This window comes from Lampetra fluviatilis, chromosome 2, assembly GCF_964198595.1.
Source record: "Lampetra fluviatilis chromosome 2, kcLamFluv1.1, whole genome shotgun sequence".
Lineage (NCBI taxonomy): Eukaryota > Metazoa > Chordata > Hyperoartia > Petromyzontiformes > Petromyzontidae > Lampetra > Lampetra fluviatilis.
In genome coordinates this window covers 2,419,515-2,441,323 of record NC_136276.1, presented here as the reverse complement: position 1 = coordinate 2,441,323, position 21,809 = coordinate 2,419,515, and the positions used below count along the sequence as shown (strand labels likewise).

Genomic DNA, 21,809 nt, shown 5'->3' with positions numbered 1-21,809 from the left:
TAATCGTCACTGATGAAGGCCGTGAGAAACGACCTCTGGTCTCTTACGTTCGTAGAGCAGTGCGCTAACCACTCTACCACCGCTCCTCGCAGCAGACACGCACACAGCTACGACTGATATTCAATCCAGTTGAGACTCCAGTAATATTTTACAGAGGAGTTTAACGTAGTAATCGGCTTGGGCCGAATGCATTTGGTTCTTTTAAAGACGAGGCTTGTGCGTGGCAGTCAGGGCTTTAGTCTTGAAGAGCGAGCCGCAGATAGTTCACACAGCCGCTGGTGTCAAAGGTTCCCGGCCACGGGCTGCCTCCGTTAATCACACATCTCATTGTAAATTATTGTCCGCCAATGTGCTAACCAATATTTAATTTCCCGCTGCCACGTAACTCCAGCGTCGTAAAACAAGAAGAGTGACGGCCCAAAAGGGGGGATAAATCGCGCCCGTGGCGCATGATGTGTGTACGTGACCGGTGTCATCTTGTAAGAGCCGTAAAGGTGGTAGTAACGTGGTGGAATATTGAAAGGAGATTACAGATCAGAGCCCGCCCCGGCGTTTACGGACGGCGCGTGCCAGAACGTTGGACACGTGCCACGTTGTGCACCCCCGTGACCTTTAGCGCTACCGAGTCAGCGGAGTTGGTGAAGGCGGCAGCGGTGACAGGAGAGAAACGAGAGGCCACCAAAGCCCTCGTGAAGTCGGGGAGGAGCGGGCATGTGGGTGGAGGAAGACAGAAACGAATTGATAACCCCCTCCCCCCCTCGTCTTATGTTTAACTCAACCATTATACTTTTGCTAGGGGGGTTGAACTCGTGGCGCTGGCAGGGATGGTGGGGGGTATGAACAAGGTGGGATACAAAGGTTGCTTCTACCAAAATCTAATAAATAGCCCGTGATTGGAAACCTGCCCTGTCGTTGCACACTATGGCGAGAGCAGGAGGCTGTGGCGGCCCCCTGGGGCTCCGGGCCTCTCTGTGCGTCCTCCTACTGCTGTGCGCGGCCCTGGCTCAAGGGACCACATCGGCAAAGAAGAGTCGGCAGAGGAGAGACATCTCCAGCGACCAGTGAGGGCAACAGCTGATGTTACAACGAGGGGGGTGGAGGGGAGATGAACGTGCTCAGTGCTTGCGCTATCGCTGCTACAGCTGCTGCTGCTGCGTCGCCTGGAGTCTTTCTCTCTCTCTGTGGCCCTCTGCGCTGCTGAGACTCTCCCTCTCTTCACGTCCAGCCTCTCAATTATTCTTTCCTCTTCATTTCTGCATACGACTCTCTCTCTGTCGACGAAATGTCTTCATACGCACTTGTATGCCTGTTGAACTTCTTTCGCGCCGTACGTTGCAGATGTTGCTATCTCCGCTGTTGAATAGGCTCTCTCGTATTTCCAATCATAAAGCAACACTTCCTCGAACCTATGCGCAAATCGTCTTGAGATGCAGGCGCATTTTGAACGCCTATGAATCTAAATTGTATTCGATAGTGCTGTGATGTATAAACTGTGAACATTATTGTGTCATGTGCAATACATTAGCCGTGACATGATTCACCCCCGACACAGCGGACTCGACGAATTCGAATATTTATTTTGACATTATTAGATTATTTTGACATTGTTCGATTATTTTGACATCATTAGATTATGTTGACATTATTAGATTCAGGATATTATTGTATCGATGAGCCGCTTGCTTCGTTTGCTCTGGTTGATCGTACTGCTTCCGTTGTCCAATTTGTTTGATCATCCTCAGTGAACATCAGCATGTCATTAATAATTTACATAACTTGAAAATAAGAGATTCGTGACTACTCAATTATTTGCATGTACCGTGATAGTGTAAGTGGAAGTAGCTGATAAGAAGGCTTCATTTGCTTCTTCACTAAGTCAGAGCAATTGACTCAGTATAGAACAAATGTGAGTTTCCTTTCTGATACCGATAAAACAGGCACTGCATTGTGGGAAGTCAACAGTCATCGTTGTCCTCCGCCATGGGAATGCGGAATTCTCATATTCTACGTGACTTTCGGTGAAGTCACGTAGATAGAATTCTCCTCACTGGCTCAGAGTGGCAGATGCAAGTGAACGCCTCCTGACGTCTCATTTGAGCAGGGAGACAGTCAGTATCTTCGCGGTGCTTTGTTTTATGTCTACATTCTAGAGTTCATTTTGCACATTTAGTGATTTGTGGGGTTGTATATTATTGTGTTGTCGACTTCTGGTGGATCAAGGAGAGCCCGTATCAAGATTTATCAAGGATATCCAGGAGCAGCGCCTGGTGAAAATAATTGGGTTAAACATTCTGGCCGGCAGAATAAACAAAACAAGTCTGCAAACTAAAACAAATCAAATGTTATTCGCAATACCGTAGTCGGCGCGGATAAGAATAACAGGTCATAGCTAGACTGGAACGGGTCAATATGTCAACGTCAGGATCAGCTGATAGCCCCAGTGGCAACAGATGCATTGTGCTCGGTATTTAAACAAACATCAACTACGATAATGATTATTACAGGAGTCACGGTGATGGTTACAGCAGTGAAAATGGCGATGACAGCGGAAATAACGATAGCAGTGATAACTGCAGTGATGGAGGTTGCAATGCTGGCGATGATGTCCGCTGTTGATGGTGGAAATGAAAATTGTGAATTGGACGAGGAAGCTTGGATAATCGTAATCATTATTGAGGTGATATTGATGATGATGGTAATTATAACGTTGACAATGATGGAGTAATACCATTGATGATGGTGCTGATCGTGGATATAGTTACGGCATAATATTGATGGTGGCAATCAACATTGTGGTGGTGATGAAATTGATGATTACGTTAGTGATGGTGGTGATGGTGCTAATACCATTGATGATGGTTGTGATGCTAGTGATGATCATGATAATTTTGATGATAGTAGTGTAAATGGCAATGAGCATGATGATGATGATATTAGGAATGGCGATGCCAGAAATGAACATGAATTCCAGTGACAGTGGTTTAAATTATGTCCGTGTGAATGAAAATAGTGGTCTTGAAGGCGATAATTGTAATAATGCAGATACTAGTGGTACATATGATGATTAAGATGCTGGTGATGCAGCTTCTGTTGCTACTGCTGATGATGATGATGACGATGATTCAAATGATGGTGTAGATGACGCAATGCTGATCCGGCTGATGCTGATGAAACCTGACGATTATACTGCTTCTGACGGTGTTGTAGGATGATGCCAGTGATGATGATGATGGCGATGCTGACGATGATGAACGTGCAATGCGTAGGCCTCGCGTCTCGACGGAGAGTGGGCAGCTCGTGTTCCACACGGGAAATGGCAAAGCCATCGAGTTCCGTACGGGGACCGGAGGAGAAGTGCGGATCGGGGATATCAGCCTCTCCGAGTCTCTGGCTCAGGTGACGACGCGACTTGGGTCAAGGGCTGGGCTCAGCGGTTGGGGTGGGGAAGGGCGCAGGGTTTTTTGGGGGCCCTTGCCCTCAGCAGCTTGTCAATACACTGCTGGATGAAGGCCTAACGACATAGTGTCGGCGGTTGTTTGCACGTATGCGGAACTTCTTTCGCGCCGTACGTAGCCAACCGTGCTAATCGGAGGTGCGGGGGAAGGACCATTACGTTGGTCAGTGCAAGTTGGTGAAGGTAGATGCCACAGAGCATAGAAGTACGGTACAGCAAGTGATGCTTCTGCACTGCCCACTGTCGCCGGCCACGTGTACCCGCAGCCCCTATGGCAACCTGATCGTGCGTGGTGGTCGCCCAGCCGAGCACCATGCTTGTTGATCCCCCGCGTGGCTTCTGAGATTTGACAAGATCGGGGCGCATCGCGCGGGCATTCACTCCGTGCAAATCCCGTATGCTGAAGGGGTCACGTGCAACGCAAACCAGAGCGAGGTTTCATCAGCCGCGCGCCGTGTGGGCGTAATGCGGAGCGACTCAGGGAAGCCGGTAGACCTCGCGAAGCCATGGGGAAATAATGAGCTTCATGCTCAACGAGTTCTTTTGTCATGCCACTCGCCATCAATATTATAGAATCCGCGCGCTACGCAGATCGGAGCCGCTCATGATTGAGCTGAGATTCAAACCACGGTGGTGGGACAGCTGCCTTAAACCCACGTGGCAACCCGTAATCACATCTACATTGACAATTGTGTTACAAATAAATGTGTGTACAATGTTGGCACATAGAATATATACTGTACACCTATACTGTGTATAGAGTACATAAACAGACGAGCATCTGTTCCACCGTGTATGAAATAAAATACAAATTTAGTCTATCGGCCTTAAGGACCCTATAGCTTTTAAGTTCAGAAATTTCATCATGGGTGGGTTTTGACTTTCGGAGTCTCATCAGCAGATGGTGAGCATGTTAAACATTTTATTTCAGGCTCGCCAGATGTTTTAGATGAAAGGTCACGACGAACACCGCGGGGACCCCGCATGCCCTCCTTGCTTCCCGCAGTGTTCTCGGTCCTCTCAATCCCCCGTCTCGCTGACCATGCAAAATACAGGCAGCAAGAGAGAAGGATATCTCGATGGAATGTTTACTTTAAAGCAGCCGCAATAGGACACACTAAACGAAACTAAAACCTTTATTTTTTTTTACTCGGTAATAACTCCCACTTATATCGAGTTATATAGCTTTTTTCCCAGAAGCGACCTGGCCACAAATGATAGCTCAACGAAGTGGCTATTCACGTGGCCAATTAGAGCAGCCATATACTCTAAACGCACCTCGATTCTAAATGTGGGGTGAAAAACCGGAGGTGCCCGGAGAAAAATCCACGCGAACACGCAAACTCCAAATATATATCAAGCGCCAGGTTTGGGATTGAACACACGACCTCCTGTATATAGGCGAGGCAGTCAACATCTCACCACCGTGGCGCCTTCAGTGACGCATCTCCCCACTCCTCGTCGCCCGTTCTGGCAGGTGCGGACCAACCAGAAAGACATCGTCGACCTGAAGGCCGGAGCGACGGGAGTTAATGTGACGGCAGCGATCCACCAGCTGGACGTCAAGGTGAGTGAGAGAGAGAGGGAGCCACGCGCCCACACGTGACCACCGACGGAGCACGTGGCACACACGTCAATCATTAACAGCGATCACGTTGCCCCGGTGTATTCGGTTACATCCGACCCTGGCGACGGAGTGATCACGATGCTTAAATTTACATTCGAGTTCACATCTTAATCTAGATTTGGGGGTCAACTTAGACCTTCGTCCCTGATGAATTGGTAAAAAACAAAATTTAAGTCAACAGTGATTACCTCATGGATAGATTCATGCACACCAGAGGAGTGTGGAATTTACTTCACTGGCTCAGAGCTGTAAATAGGAGCACCACACGATCTGTGTGTGTACGATTTATATTTTCGAATGTATTTGGTTACGTTTAATAATATTTGAATGTTATGAGTTGTAATCATCTTTATTCTTCAATACAATAATACCAAATTCACGATGGGATTGATCCTCAATTATTGTGACACGTATAACGTTAGCAGAATTGAAAAATACGTGTTCATCTGATAGCAGGAAATATTAAAGTACCGTAGGTAAACAATAATAAATTGTTAATCAGTTTTCTTTGGGTGAGATCGCGTATATATACAAAAGTGTCGTTAAACCCGCCACCACACGACGCAGCCAATTTGTAAGGTTCGTCACGTAAACAGAACATTTGCAGTCTGAGTACCAGATTGTACACTGATTGTAAATGTTGTGGCTTTGCTCTCCAACACACCGGTCTGCTGTGCTAGTATTGAATTGGCACGTTCTGTTTGCGTGACAAACCTTACTAATTGGCTGTGTCGGGTGGTGACGGGTTTAACGACACATTTTAATATTTACGCAATCTAACCCAAAAAAACCTGTATTATGGATGATATTGGTCACCAAATCCTACGTGTTAAATAATACATTTGACTGAATACATATTTGCCCATTGATCTAACCAAACGCATTCATATCAAGGTGAACACAGCTGAAAGATATCACAGAGAAGGCACACAAATAACACAACAGAATCAGAATCTTCATTTGTCCTGGAAAAATCCGATGAGCTATGAAGCTCTTATTCACATATGTTCAATAGGGGCGGGTCAGAAAATTTCAACAAACATTACAAAAAACCCTATGAGTGCAAAATATAGAAAAAGTTATCAAATCACGATGAATGAATACATAAACTTACATTATTTTATAAGTTCCCATTGCATAAGTACATCAATTCACGTAGATTTTTCAACACTAAATGCAAGCTTGGGCAAGGCAGCAAATCAACAACAACAAAAACAGTCGCAGATCACACCAAGACAACACGCGTTCAAATTTAACTATTGACTCACGGGTACGAATAAAAGTTACAAATCACATTGGCAAATGTGGTCGTATCCAGCAGCAACCTTCTCCTCTCTGTCTTTAACCCACAGATACAAACCCTGGATGGCAAGGTGACCACGATTGAGCAGGTGAGAGTTCAGTCCCTCGCTCGTCGGAGACCTGGCACGTGGGTGATCCACCCTGGCTGCCGATTGCAGAATGGTGTTAGAGTTTAACTGATGTTACTCTGCTTCATGAGCTCAGACCAAGTATTTCACTTCTCCAGTACCGCAATAGGTGGCCTAGGTGTGGCCATTAACGGTGAATTATTACGTGTTAACCGTTTGAATCGATTTGAGGTCATCATATTAGCCGCACAAACGAATCCTCCACGACGATTGCCCAATATCCGCTCTGGCCAATGGGCTAGTCGCCCGTGGCACGAGTCCCTCACCCTGCGCTGTGCCCCACGCGCCCCACTCAACCCCGCAGGACATGGGCCTCACGGCGTGCGCCTCCAGCCCCTGCTTGAACGGGGCGCACTGCGTCAACCTGTACAAGTCCTTCTACTGCGTGTGCCCCAGCAACTGGAAGGTGGGATCGTGGAGTGCTCGCTTGGCTATCGAGCGCACGCGATATCGCGACACTGTGTGATTTAGGAGTGACAATGATGATGGACTTTTTAGTCAATCCACACTCTCTTTCAGGAAGGTCCTGCATTGCGACTGTTTGGGTTTAGTTTTTTTAAAGAGTGGCTTCCTGCTAGATTCAAAATAAGAGTATGTGGAAAAACCGCACCATGCGTACGAGAGGATTACACTCAAAGGTCCGCACATTTGGGTTCATGAACCCGTTTTGCGGCAGTGCCATCTGCTGGTCACCTGACAGCCCAGCGAATTTTAGTTTTTTTTTTTAATGAGGGCCACAATCCGTTGCGCCAAACGTGCCATGTTACACGCGTGTATGTGATTGGGTAAGGGCTGGTGGAACTTGGTTACAGCGCTTCACTTATAAGTAAACAAGTTCAAATGCGAGTCACGAGTCGACACTGCCTCGGGTTTATAAAATTAATATCAATTGGTGCAATGTCAACAGTGGTTGTTTTCTAGATACAGTCTATTGGGCCCTGCCATATTAATGTGGAATTACCACAATTGGCTTATGGCCACCCATCGAGATGAGAAATAACCCATTGCTCAATTGAGTTGAGAGAGATACTCTATAATGGTGTGTATCATATACGTAAGTTGCACAGAGAGCGTGGAGACGATGTAATTAATTATTAATAATACAAACAGGAACTACGTTACACTTTAATTGTAATTATTAACATCGCTGTAAGTGGTGGCTCAGTCGCACATTTCTTCCATTTTCAAGGGAGACTTGTTATTACAAATGAAGATATTTTCTCAAAAACGACAAAAACGCTAATAATGATGGCGATGCTTCTGGCTCTGCCCAGAACCATGCTGTCATGTTCACATTCCAGCCAGAGAGCTTCTCGCGAACGACCGACCACTTCCTGCGATGCATTTCTGCGGCCGTCTGGAACGCTCTTCCTTCCGATATTAGAGAAGCCACTGGAGCTACGCACTTTTAAATCCAGATAGAAAATTCATCTCTTTAGAACCGCTTTTCGTGTCTAGTTTGTTGTCCTTTCCCCACACTTCCGATTAGCACGGCTGGCTACGTACGGTGCAAAAGAAGTTCAATGTACATCGAATATATGTATACATGCGATGGTATAAGCAGGCTGTGAAGGCGCTTACCAATTGCGTTCACGCCGCAGGGCACGCGGTGCAATGAGGACGTGAACGAGTGTCAGATCTACGCCGGCACGCCCATGGGGTGTCAGAACGGAGGCACCTGTCACAACACCCCCGGGACCTACAGGTGATGTCTCACGCCACTCGATTATAATCCGTGCCTCGCAGCCTCTCCGGGGCTCGTATCTCCTCCAAACCGAGGCAGACGAATGGATGGCAGTGCAGAGAGATTCGTGGTACGATTGGAGTGCAATCGGGGTGATGCCGTTTGTTGCAGACGTTCGCGGGTTCGAATACGGCAGGCCGCCCTGGTTAATACTGCGGGTGTGCTCACCACAAATACACGCCATCCGCTTGATTGAAGATGTTAGACATCCCTTGACGTGATTTAAAACCAGTGAGCCATTGCGCAACGGCGTGGTGGTCCAAATTTATCAGGTTTCAAAATGCAACCGAAAATGAATGGATTTGGATTACGCGTAAAATTCTTCACCAAACTATTGGCAGACTAATGTCAGTGCTGAGTTACCTTGTGCCACACAGGGATCAGCTGCCACTGGGAGTGCCCTTTGAATATTTGATATGTGAGGTCATTATGAGTTGCTTAAGCACATAAGCAAACGCCATGTTGAAAACTACTGGACATCTGTCAAAAAGAGAGCTTCATCGCTGATCGGATTCCTCCAGTAAAAACAAATATGCAGATTCTGAAAAATATATATTTCTATTCAGATTAAGAATAACCCCTGCCACGAGTCGAGAGGTAACACCCCCACTACCCATTGTCTGCTCTAAAGCCCATCACTGCTTCGTGGTGTGCGTTCAAACCTAAACCTGCTCTACACTCACCCCACCCCCCCTTGCTCTCCACTCACCCCACCCCCCCTTGCTCTACACTCACCCCCCCCCTTGCTCGACACTCACCCCACCCCCCCCCCTTGCTCTACACTCACCCCACCCCCCCTTGCTCTACACTCACCCCACCCCCCCCCCTTGCTCTACACTCACCCCACCCCCCCTTGCTCTCCACTCACCCCACCCCCCCTTGCTCTACACTCACCCCCCCCCCCTTGCTCGACACTCACCCCACCCCCCCCCTTGCTCTACACTCACCCCACCCCCCCTTGCTCTACACTCACCCCACCCCCCCCCTTGCTCTACACTCACCCCACCCCCCCTTGCTCGACACTCACCCCACCCCCCCTTGCTCTACACTCACCCCACCCCCCCTTGCTCTACACTCACCCCACCCCCCCTTGCTCTACACTCACCCCACCCCCCCTTGCTCTACACTCACCCCACCCCCCTTGCTCTACACTCACCCCACCCCCCCTTGCTCTACACTCACCCCACCCCCCCTTGCTCTACACTCACCCCACCCCCCTTGCTCTACACTCACCCCACCCCCCCTTGCTCTACACTCACCCCACCCCCCCTTGCTCTACACTCACCTCACCTGGAACCATCACCGCAGCTGTTCCTGCATGCCCGAGTTCACGGGTCCTCACTGCGTCACCAAGTTCGACGACTGCCAGGCCGGCTCGCAGGCGCTGTGTGTGCACGGCGTGTGTGTAGATGGCGTCAGGATCAACCCCAATGAGGTAGCCACACGGACACACGCAACAACAACCGCCATTTTCCACTAAGTGGCGGGGACGTCACCACGACGCTTGTGCTACACGGACACACACATACAGACTCACACACGCACAGACTCACACACGCACAGACTCAGACTCACACACAGACTCACACACAGACTCACACACAGACACAGACTCACACACAGACACAGACTCACACACGCACAGACTCACCCACACACACACAGACTCACACACACGCAGACGCACACACACATACACACACACGCACAGACTCAGACTCACACACGCACAGACTCGCACACAGACTCACACACACACATACTCAGACTCACACACACAGACACACACACTCACACAGACGAAGATCCCCCCGTGTACCCTATAATAGGCTGTAGGGGCAAGTGCTGTTAGCGAGCGCCTATAAAAGCCGGCACGGCGCATGGGTGGGTGGCCGACACCACGCCCGGCCGCATTTGTCTCCCCAGTGGCGATGTTTACACACCGCACCGGTTACTCTTTTAAGGCTGAGTCGACCTAGGGGAGGCCCAGGTACCGCTTCAAATATTCGTCACTCGCGTCGGGGAACCCAAATCGGGTCGCCAGGTCCCCCGCGCAGCTCGCTGACCGTACACAGACAAAGATCCCCCGTCTAGCCTTAACAGACTGTTTGGGGCAAGAGCTGTGAGCGGCAAGGTCGGACTTGCCCCCCCCCGCCGCCCCCCAAACCGCTCCGGCTCTGTTCACGCGCCTCTTACCTCCCCCCTCTCCACGTCCCCCACCAACCCCTGGCGACCCCCCCCACCCCAGCCCCGGTTCGAGTGCATCTGCGAGGGCGGCTACACGCAGCCCGGCGCGGGGGGGAGTCCCGCGTGCAGCGCCGACCTGGACGAGTGCGCGCAGCCCATCCCGCCCTGCTCCGCCAACCCTCCCGTCAGCTGCTTCAACACCGTGGGCTCCTACTACTGCGGCGCCTGCCCCAGCGGTGTGCGACAAAACCCTGGCGCATACACACACCAGCAATAACAACAACACACCAGCAACAACAACACACCAGCAACAACAACACACCAGCAACAACACACCAGCAACAACAACAACACACCAACAACAACAACACACCAACAACAACAAACGTCGTTCGCCCACTAAGTGGCGGTGACGTCGCCTCGGCGCTTGTGCCAGGCTAGGTGCACGTTGAGGTTCTGACACACACACAGATAAAGATCCCCCCGTATAGCCTTAACAGACTGTAGGGGCAAGCGCTGTTAGCGAGCACCTATGAAGGCCGGAACGGTACACGAGGGAGTGGGTGGCCAACACCACGCCCGATCGTCTTTGTGTCCCCAGTGGCGATGTTTACACACCACACCAGGTAATAATTTGAGGCTGAGTAGACCTAGGGGAGGCCCAGGACCGGTTCAGATAATCGTTACTGGTGTTGGCCGTGAGCGAGAATCGAACCCGGGTCGCCAGGTTCGTAGAGGAGCGTAGCGCTACCCAACCACCCCCACTGTACCTCGTAGGACAATACAATGCGTTACAGTATTAAACTATGATGAGGATAGACACATCTTAGTAGGTTACTACTTTATGGTTGCAAATGAAGTGCTTAATTCATTAATTTGCAAGGGTGAAATTACAATTATAGCAACATCAATCATCAACACCGCACAGCGTTCTTAAACATTTCGGCCTGCACCTCTCCCGGATATTTATATTGTGATGAGACGGAGTCATTCACACAGCACTCTATATATGTTTTACTCAGTAAAAACATAGATATTTAGACTTTCATACAAAAGTACATCCCGACAGATCCCAACAGGTTACACAAAACAGTAATTTATCAATTCACTGCAGCAGGCCCAGTGACACAGGGAGCCCCCTCTTGTGTTGATGAGAGGCAAGGAACATTTGTTCCCATGTTATTCCGAGATATTTACTTCGCACTGAAGCTAAACAAAACCTTTTGTTTATTTTACCAGGTAAGGCCCACTGAGCTATAGAGCTCTTTTTCAAAAGCAAGCTGGCCACAAATGACAGCTCAACGTAGACATTAATAGCATCCAAAGACTCCAGGGGAAAAAACGGAGAACCCGCGGAAAAATCCACGCGACCACGGGGAGAACATGCAAACTGCAAATATACAGCAGCAGGCATCAGAGTTGAGATCAAACCCACGGCCTCCTGTATACCAGGCGAGGTAGTTAACATCTCACCGCCGCGGCAGTGAGCGCGCTGCTGCTCTGCGATCCTTCCCAACGGGACTCTCCATCTCACCACACGACGCCCACGGCACAATTAGAATAAAAATGGGAACACGATAAAAAGTCGTTAGGGTGCCATCGTTGGCATGTGTGTTGATTTGTTTGCAACGTGACGGTCATTTGCCTCGTATTGCGAGGATGCAGGCTGGCAGGGAAACGGCTACAGCTGCACGGATGTGAATGAGTGCGCGATGGGAAACGGGGGGTGCTCCACTGTGCCGCCCGTGCAGTGTCTCAACACCATGGGCTCGTACCACTGTGGGCCCTGCCCCTCCGGTAGGTACACACCACAGCGGCAACACACACACGCACACACAATAGAGTCTCGCGAACTGCTGGCGAAAAGTGCCATCGCCGACTATTGTACGTACTCAGGGTGGCATAATACGCAATAATTGGCGTGGCCGCAAACAGCACCCGGCAGCCTTTGTGTCCCAAGTGCGTCTATTTGCACACCTTGCCGAAATGTCATTGAAGGCTGAGCCAACTTAGAGGAGGTGCAACTGGTGTTAGCCGTGGCGAGGAATTCAAACCGAGTTGCCGAAAACCACCGCTCGCGCACACAAAGCCACTTCGCGTTAATCGATATTTAATTACGACGATTTAAACGGTCGCAATGGGAGCGCAAGACAGCTGGGGGCAGCGTTTTCTCGGGGTGCGTGCGGCATAATGCGACGGAGCGGCCGCGTGTGTGTGTGTGCGCGTGTGTGTGTGCGCGTGTGTGTGCGCGCTCGCGCGGGGGCGCAGGCTACGAGGGCGACGGGAGGACGTGCACGGCCGTGGAGGTGTGCTCCATCAACAACGGCGGCTGCCACTCGCTCGCCACCTGCACCGCCGTGCCAGGTGAGCCGCTCTCGCCGGCGCGAGGCGACGGGGAGGAGACGCGCGGTCTTCTGAGTTCGTTCATCGTTTCTCCCGTCGAGCTGTCTCGCCGCAGGCGACTCGACGGCGTCTGAAGATGTCCCGCACACTTGAATTACAAGCGGCCGCGGGGGAACCTTGAGTCTGAAGCGGTCGCAAGCGTGCGCTGGCACTGAAATTAAGCCAAGAAGCGCACGTGATTAAGCTGCAAAGGCCATTTAAAAAAATAACGCAGGATTCTCAAGTGCACTTTGAGCCGCGTGCGATTGGTTGCGCCTGTGGTCTGGCGCCTTCCGTAGCAGCGATTGGTGGATCATCGCGCCCACCGGAGTGCGATTGATTGTCGTTAAACAAGATCGCGTTTTTTTTCGATTTCGTTCCGGAATCGATCGGCCGCGGGGACGACGTGAACCCATTAAGCACAACGCGTACGACTAAACAACGCATTGATTCTTCCGCGTGCAATTTGACGCAGTTCTCGCGTGCCTAAAGAGTCGACGCCAATCGAGGGATCGATGCCCGATTCATTCCGGCGACAGAGTGCGAGCACTCGAGCGGATCGCTTTACTTTCAATCAAACACCAAAAGTCCGGCGATTAACAAAAAGCGGCTCTCATTAAAGCGCTCTCGAGTGGCACGCGTGCGCTTAAGAGCGCATTATCTGTTCCTCGGACGTACCGATACGCGAATTTGGATCTCGTCAGGATCAGCGGGTGACCGCTGCCAGGTCAGTGTGACTCTCAGTCAGCAGAGTGTCGCTTGAGTCAGCGGCGCATCAATAGGTAGCCGCGTGTGTGTAAATCAGCTTGAACAAAAACACCGCCGACGACGAAAAAAGATTGCTCACTTATGCAACCAAGAGCCCAGCGGAGACGTTACTTGCGATCTTGTCTCCTTTTCTCATGAGCACGTTGGTGGCAGAATCGTAGACACCCTGGCGGGCGTTAGGATGGGCTGGTAGGTGGGGGGGTGCAGGAGTTTTCATCAAAATGGCTTTGCATTTTACGACCCCCCAAAATGTTTGCTCGCTGGTGATGAGCTTCGCCGTGGGAGATGATTTACCACAATGGGGTTACTCATGAATCCGTCTGATGTCAGCTATTGCTGCGGACTTTGAAAAAATCCTGAATAGATGATGAGCGGGTAACTGGAAAAAAAACTGAGCTGTGCATTTTTAAAAGCAGCCAATCCACCGACTGATTTGACAATCGCACAAATGAAGAAGACATGTAAGGATTTAAATATAAATTGGTTTTCCTTCACGTTGCAAAAGTAGCAGCACATTACATTTGTGCCATTTGCTTAATGAGAGCACAGTCTGTGTGAAATGTACAAATATATCACCTGAAAACTGAAATTGGATCCCTGCAGTCACGAATACTTCAAATCTAGATTGAAATTGGTCTCGCACCGCATTCGAAAAAAAATGGCTCTAGTCAAGTTTTGTTGCTGACCCCTGGTCTAGCAAATGGAATGTGTGTCTCGTGTTCCCACTCAGTGGCTGGCATGAGTCAACTTTTGGCTAAACACTTGGGTCACCTGGGCCTATGCCCAGGTGTCGCACGCTCTCGGGCGAATACAGAACACGACGTGTCTGCCCTGGTGAGCGTGCCGCAGGGAGGGAAATGCTCGTAGACCATTCGCTGTGTTCAAATTAAGCCCAGAATGCATTGCAAAGGCAAAGACGCCTCATGTAGCCCCATCGAACGGTGGGGCAAGTGCTGCGAGCGAGAAGCTTGTGAAGGCTTGCACGACGGCCTACGAGGTGCCGGTGTGGTCAGCAGTAAACCCGGCTGCCTTTGTCTCTCTCGTCAGCGATTACTAAGGCCGAGTCAGCCTCGGTGGGGAGAGCCCACTATCGGTTCAGTTATGACTTGGGATGTCCCTCGCCACCGATGTTAGCCACGGCCGAGAATTGAAGTCAGGTCACCAGGTTTATAGCGCAATGTGCTCGGTAAGAATAATCATACTTTCATTTTATATAGTGTCATTCATGCTACGAGCCCGGTGCGTTACAAAACGCACACAAAGACGGACACTCGGATGACACACAAACACCGATATACAAAACGCACACACACACACGGACACACAGACACGGACACACACACACACACGAACACACGGACACACAGACACGGACGCATAGAAACGGACACACACAAACACAGGCCCCTTGGATACGGGCCATCTGAGCGCTTTCAAAACATTCTCAAGCGCCCGCACAGAGCAAGACATTATTGACGGGAGCGACGCGATCTTGGCTAATGCCGACGACAACAACGCGATCAGCGCTCACTGACACGCACGCACCACACCGGTGAAGACCGTGCCATGGAATTCCAAATGAGAACGGGTAAAAAGGGTTTAAAGTGGCCTTTTTTCCATTCGTAACGTTCATTTTGGTGCTTGGTCATTTGCATGGCGCTTGCATGGGGAGAAGAATCTTGGAATCCACGTTGGTTAAAGATTTGCAAAGCATCGGACACTTTGAGCCAGTGTAACGCTTGTGCCGAGGGGTTCCGATGTTTTGTTTATTGTGACTCAGCATAATACGGGGGGGGGGGGGGTGAAGCTGTCCCCTTGATGTTGAGAGGTTTCATGCAGCGTTTCGTGAGCGCCACTCGCGGTTCATACAAAACTGCAGCTCAGCCGCAGCAAGGCGTGAACGCGAGCGGTGGGCGATTTAGACGATTACCAACGATGCACAGCTGTAAGGGTGGGGGGGGGGTGATGGGAGCGGGGGGGGGGCAAAAATAAATGAGGGCTGCAACTTTGCAGATAAGTACAAATACACGGACAAACACACACACAGAGAGAGAGAGAGCGAGAAAGTTTAGAGAGACGCAGAGAGACAGACGTGGGGATAGAGAACGCGACCCCTTCACCGCCGATGACCGCTGTGATTACAACACGTTTTGTATGGATGGATGTTGAACTTTTTTCGCACCGTATGTAGCCAGCCATGATAATCGGGCACCCTATGTCGACCCCGTTCAGAACCGTTCACGCAATCGAGAACGCGCGCGCTATTCGCTTCCGTGGCTTAAACCAACTACGCTTCAACTCGACGCACCTCGATCCTTCATCTCGCGTGTCACCCCCCCACCTCCCCATGCGCTGTCCCCATCACGATGCCGTTACAGGCAGCTCTCTGCCCATCTGCACGTGTCCGCCCGGCTACCTTGGGAACGGCTATGGCCCCAATGGCTGCGTGGCGAGCGGTGGCAACTGCAACCCCAACCCCTGCGTGCACGGCCACTGCATTGTGAGTTCCGCCTCGACCGTGGCGCTCGCGACGCACGGCACGACGCACGGCACGACGCACGGCACGTTCACGTTGTGAGAATTTTGTCGGTATTAGCCTCGCTAATGGGCCCCGTAATGTGGAAGTGGGAACTCCACATATTTGGTTCCCAGAGGCCAACTTTGCAGCTGTGAGCATTAGTGCCTCTAGTGTACTGATGAGTCCTAATGAGGACGAAACCTGTCCACAGTTGTCCACGTCTGTTTCACTGCTGCCTGTGAGTCGGACACATTTGCTCGAGTTTAATTTGAAGGCGATCTATAAGACGTGTGGAGCACGATGCACTCCTGTGGGACCTGCTGATGTTTTATTTTCTGCGTAATGCACAAAGGCTGAGTGCGATCGACACGTTTTTGAGTGGTGTTTGAAAGCGTCCGTGTCGCAGCGAGCGCTTGAGTGATTCCCATCGCAGACTCGAGTGAGGGATCGGGCTTTTCCGACACACTCCGGCTGAAACGTTTTGCCCACAGCATGTCAGATATTCGTTTTTTTTTTACGTGGCCATGAGTTTGCAGTATGATAACAGATTACTGAATATGTGTGTAGCTTTGAGTGTTGCACCCTTCACGTGTGTGGATTTCTTGAGGAATTCCAGTTTCCTTTCACAGTGGACAAACATCCCAATGTTAAGATACAGTTCCTGAAAATTAATCTTAAAGCTCAGCGATGTTCTTCTGGGTAAATAAAAGTGTGTTCAGGCTTCCTGTAAAAAAACAAACACATCGGGCAGTGTTAATCTTTACTGGACTAAGACAATAGCGGAAGCTGCACATTCACCTGGCAGAATGCTCATGTAGTGTACCCTCCCTTTACCGTTGACAATTATCCAGTCTAAAACCTACTTGACGTACTGCTCCATTCTGGCCCTGCAGCGTGGGTGAACTCACCTTAATGGCTTCATCATTGCCTGAGTCACTAAAATCGTGCCACCGGGTCACTGGATTCCAGTCGAAGAGAAGTTTGATTTAATATAGCGTCTTAAGCGGAGGCATTGAGCTGCCCGGTGTGTGCATGCATGTTGAATTTCCCGTATCATACATGGGACGGATTAGCACCTCGGTATCTGTGACACGGGACAGAATAAGTGACAATAAAAACAGCGCACAGATCCGACCGCTTTCGAGACGCGTACGGAGAGCGGGACGTGCGGGAACATGCGCGAGGAGTTTGTAAGCCAGGTGCGACGACACACGGGCGTTCCACCACATTTGTTTTTTAATATATGTTTTTATATTTCAGTAGGAGCCGAGTACAGAGCACACATTCAAACGCTGTGCTCCTGAGTTTAGAAGAGAAAGAGATCGGGCTCGCTGCGTCCCACCTCTTCTTTAGGCGTTACAGCGTAATTTTCCGCCAGATCATAAGCGGCGTGCCGAAAGTTGCCGACATACGTGGGCCCACGTGTGGGTGTGAAGCTGCAGTTTTGGTCCGGAGTTTAGTGCCAGCCTTGCCCGGAGCCATGAGTGAACTATTTTTAATAGCTTACACACAGAGAGCCCAAGCCTTCAGACTCCCGCACAGCGGTGTATCAGATATGTTCTCTCCGTGGCAAATTGAATGATTGCTCGGCATAAAATGTTAAACTTTTCTTCTCTACCAGCCAACCGATGTTCTTTGACAGTATTTTTTACTTTTGAAATATTACTCAATTATTTATATAAATATGCGTACTCGGCATACCTGAAGTTTAGATACGGCTGCTACACAGCAGACTGCAACCAAGTCATCCTAAATGTGGCCCAATCTCGTCGGATCCTGGAAGCTAAGCAGTGGTGAGCCTGGTTAGTACTTGGATGGGTGACCCCCAGGGCTTGCCAAGTGTACTCTGGGCCTGCGACGTGGTCACGTGATGACAGTATTGACGATTAACCCCGCATATCTATTTGTTTGCCATAGCGATTCCAGTTACATTTACAGCTTTCGATAAACATCTGAAAACAGCACCCTTATTAAAGGAGTCTTGAGTAAATCATTTTCATCATGATTATACAGCTCTGCTGATGTCACGTGGCATAGATTCCACATTCCTATGGCGTGACCCACTACCAGTTTCTCCTCTATTTTATTGGAGTATCAGAACACTTCCAAAGGGTGCGCACGTTCACCGAGGGAGATGAAGCGACGAATTCAGCTCACGCGACGGATCGTTCCATTGCGTGACCGTGAGAGACAGCGACGGCTTCGGGCAAGGCCTTCACCCTGCAGCGGATTGACCACGGCTCACTGACGATGACGACGACGACCCAATCAAAAAACCCATCGTGCCGACACGCGTGCGGTGCGTCTCCTCCCCTCTCGCGCACACAGGAGCAGACCACGGGGTTCGTGTGCGCGTGCGAAGCGGGCTGGAGCGGCACCATCTGTAACCAGAACATCAACGAGTGTGCCAGCAGCCCCTGCCTCAACGGGGGGACCTGCGTGGACGGCACCGACTCCTACACCTGCACCTGCACCAGCAGCTGGACCGGCACCAACTGCCAGACGCCCACGCAGGGTACGGGGTGGGGGGGTCGGGGTCGGGGTGGCCGCGGTGAGGCTGACTGTGGAGCTTTAAAACTATAAACCAAGCTATTTTTTCATACTCTTTGGTTCTTTCGGTAAAGTCACGTAGGTATAAAATAAAGTTAATTAAATCACGACGTTTCGGGCGCAACAATTTATTTTATTTTATGCCTACGTGACTTTACCGAAAGAATCAAAGAGTATGGATCCCTGCAGTCACGAAAACTTCAAATCTAAGCTATTTTTTTCATTTTATTTTACCAGGTAAGGCCCTAATCATCCTCGTTGGTCCTGGAATGAATTACAAACGATATTTAAAACTGGAGAAGATGGGCATCACTGTCTGATTTCAAAACTCTGATAGAAGAAAATGTCATTGACCATTGGAATTGTTTTTAGCGTTCTGTATTGCACTATTTCGTATTGTGTATGTGTGTGTGTATGTGTGTGGTCATCTATTTTTGTTGACTTCTTGCCAGGCCCCCCTCGCAACAGAGATTTTAACCTCAAGGTTTTTTTACCTGGTTAAATAAAGGTTAAATAAAGAAACGGCTCTTTATCAAAAGCGAGCTGGCCACCAATGATAGCTCAACAAAGTAGCCTATCACGTGGACATTGATAGCAGCCAGCCACCCTAAATGCACGTTGATTCCATATGTGGAGGGAAAAACCGGAGGACCCAGAGAAAAATGTACACGATCACGGGGAGAGAGACACCACAAACTCCAAATAGACAACAGACGTCGGGATTGAACCCACGAACCTCCTGTATCGCAGGCGAGAGAGTTAACATCTCGCCACAGTGGTGCCCAGTTGGAATTACTGTCAACACAGCAAACCATCGCCCTCTCCTGCGAAAACCTTGGCAGGACCCTGCCGAAAAACAGGTTAACGGGTGCAATCATAGTAATAATAGTAATAATAATAGCGGGCCACGAGTGCTGACGGTGGGAGAGGTTTGACGTGCACGTGGCGACGCCTGCGCTGTGTGTGCAGTGTGCGGGGGGTGGCTGTCGGGCCCCGCCGGCTCGTTCAGCTACCCCAACACTCCGGGCTCCGAGAGCTACGACCACCAGGTCAGCTGCGCCTGGGTCATCGAGGTGGCATCCAATCAGGTGAGGCGCGCGGGCACCTGCGCGTGCGAAAGGCAAATGTAAACAACAACAACAACAAAGTGGGAACATTTTAATTTCGCCACGCTCTGAAAAAATCGCCCAAATTCCTCGCTTGGTACATACACAGTGGTCGGGACATGAGATGGCTTGTGATTTAATAATAATAATAATACATTTATTGATGTTTTCTTCTAGAGCTACCATTTATCATGTTTTGCCAGTCCTGCGAAATACATTGGCACTTTGAGAACATTGACAGATTTAGAGTGCCTGATTAGTTAAAAAGTGTACAATGATATAATGGTAGGTTTTTACCCTTTTAACTGGTACAAAACTGACACCTTTATTCAAGGCATCATGTTTGCAATGACCACAACACAAGTAGTCAATAAAGCAAACAAAAAGAAGCAACTCTGATAAGGATAATAATATGCACTGTCCTTGAAGTTGATTGGCCCACACCCGCGACGGCTTTCTTTAGAGCCTAGTCCCCATTGGTGTGGGCCAGATGACACCAGAAGGCATAATCTGATAAGGATTATTATCCTTATCAGAGTTGCTTCTTTTTGTTTGCTTTATTGACTACTTGTGTTGTGGTCATTGCAAACATGATGCCTTGAATAAAGGTGTCAGTTTTGTACCAGTTAAAAGGGTAAAAACCTACCATTATATTTGCCACTGGTAAAAGAGATCTCATAGTGTACAATGATGGTGATGACCACTCAGCCATTCATCCCGTGGCAGTCACTCGAACGACGACCAACCTTGCAGGGAATCAGGTCGTCCTGGGGGCAATCTTGACGACCCTGCCATCCGAATGTTTTGTTCATTTCGATCCACACTCGCGCGCACCGCCGACGCCGGCAATCCCTTTTTCACGCTGACTGGGGGACACCGACCCCCACCCCCTCGAGCGGACGGCCCGCGCAGCGAGCACGGCGGTAGCGCTCAACTGCGGCGCTCACGGCCGCCCACACTTCTCCGTCTTTGCAGGTGGTGCGCATCACGTTCCCGTTCTTCCACCTGGAGGGGGGCTCCACCTGCCAGTTCGACTGGCTGCAGATCCACGACGGCAGCTCCGCGTCGACCCACATGCTGGGGAAGTTCTGCGGGACGACGGTGCCCAGCGAGCTCATCAGCTCGCACAACACCCTCTACTTCTGGTTCCGCTCCGATCACTCCGTCAACGCTGGCGGATTCACCGTCGTGTGGGAGTCCCGCGCGCCCCGTATGAGTCGCACACACGCACGTTCACACGCACGCACGTTCACACGCACGCACGTTCACACGCACGCCGGTTCACACGCACGTTCACACGCACGTTCACACGCACGCACGTAACCCACGCTTTCACGGGCATGCCCAAAAGGCCCCCGTGAGCCCTTGGGGCACCGAAGTGACGGCACCGTGCGTCCGCCACAGTTTGCGGCGGTGAACTTTCGAACGACTACGGGGACTTCTCATCGCCGGGTTACCCTGGGAACTACCCGCCGAACCGCGACTGCTTCTGGACGGTGTCCGTCTCTCCCGGACGCCTCATCACCTTCGCGTTCGGCGCGCTGCACCTGGAGACCCACCCCGACTGCAACTACGACTTCCTGGAGGTGCGCAAAGCGCTCACGCACCTCGCCCGCGTTGTTGCCGTGGTCTCACGGCGCGAGCGGTCGAGCGTCTCGCGACAACAGACCAAGCAGGACCACCGCAAAAAAACAACAACAAACAAACAACAACAAACAAACAACAACAACAACCGCCGTTCGCCACTCAGTGGCACTGACGTCACCACGGCACTTGTGCCAAGCTATGTGCGCTTTGAGGCCACGTGAAATGTCGAACGCTCGCTGGCGACAGGTCACGGGACAGACGCATGTGCCGTGGAATGACTGACTTAGATGACTGGCAGGACCACACAACAGCCGTCACACACACACGTACCGTGCACGGCCATTTGGGGGCTGTGTTGCTGGGGTTGCGTTGCTGGGGTTGCGTTGCTGGGGTTGCGTTGCTGGAGTTGCGTTGCTGGGGTTGTGTTGCTGAATGGAAAGTGAAGAATGCGGCGTG

The 21,809-nt window shown here is 50.6% G+C and overlaps 1 protein-coding gene across 1 annotated transcript in view; it reads left to right on the top strand.

Moving 5' to 3' along the window:
• Positions 1-921: 921 nt before the first annotated feature.
• CUBN (cubilin) overlaps positions 922-21,809 on the top strand; it is a 78,854-nt gene continuing 57,966 nt past the window's right edge. Inside the window, exons 1-15 of the mRNA XM_078864850.1 lie at positions 922-1,061; positions 3,267-3,396; positions 4,932-5,021; positions 6,434-6,472; positions 6,816-6,917; positions 8,113-8,216; positions 9,564-9,690; positions 10,504-10,678; positions 12,108-12,239; positions 12,711-12,806; positions 15,971-16,092; positions 18,439-18,625; positions 19,630-19,748; positions 20,742-20,976; positions 21,171-21,352. Of these exons, the coding sequence (XP_078720976.1) occupies positions 922-1,061; positions 3,267-3,396; positions 4,932-5,021; positions 6,434-6,472; positions 6,816-6,917; positions 8,113-8,216; positions 9,564-9,690; positions 10,504-10,678; positions 12,108-12,239; positions 12,711-12,806; positions 15,971-16,092; positions 18,439-18,625; positions 19,630-19,748; positions 20,742-20,976; positions 21,171-21,352 (1,980 nt within the window). The remainder of the gene's footprint in view (positions 1,062-3,266; positions 3,397-4,931; positions 5,022-6,433; positions 6,473-6,815; positions 6,918-8,112; positions 8,217-9,563; positions 9,691-10,503; positions 10,679-12,107; positions 12,240-12,710; positions 12,807-15,970; positions 16,093-18,438; positions 18,626-19,629; positions 19,749-20,741; positions 20,977-21,170; positions 21,353-21,809) is intronic.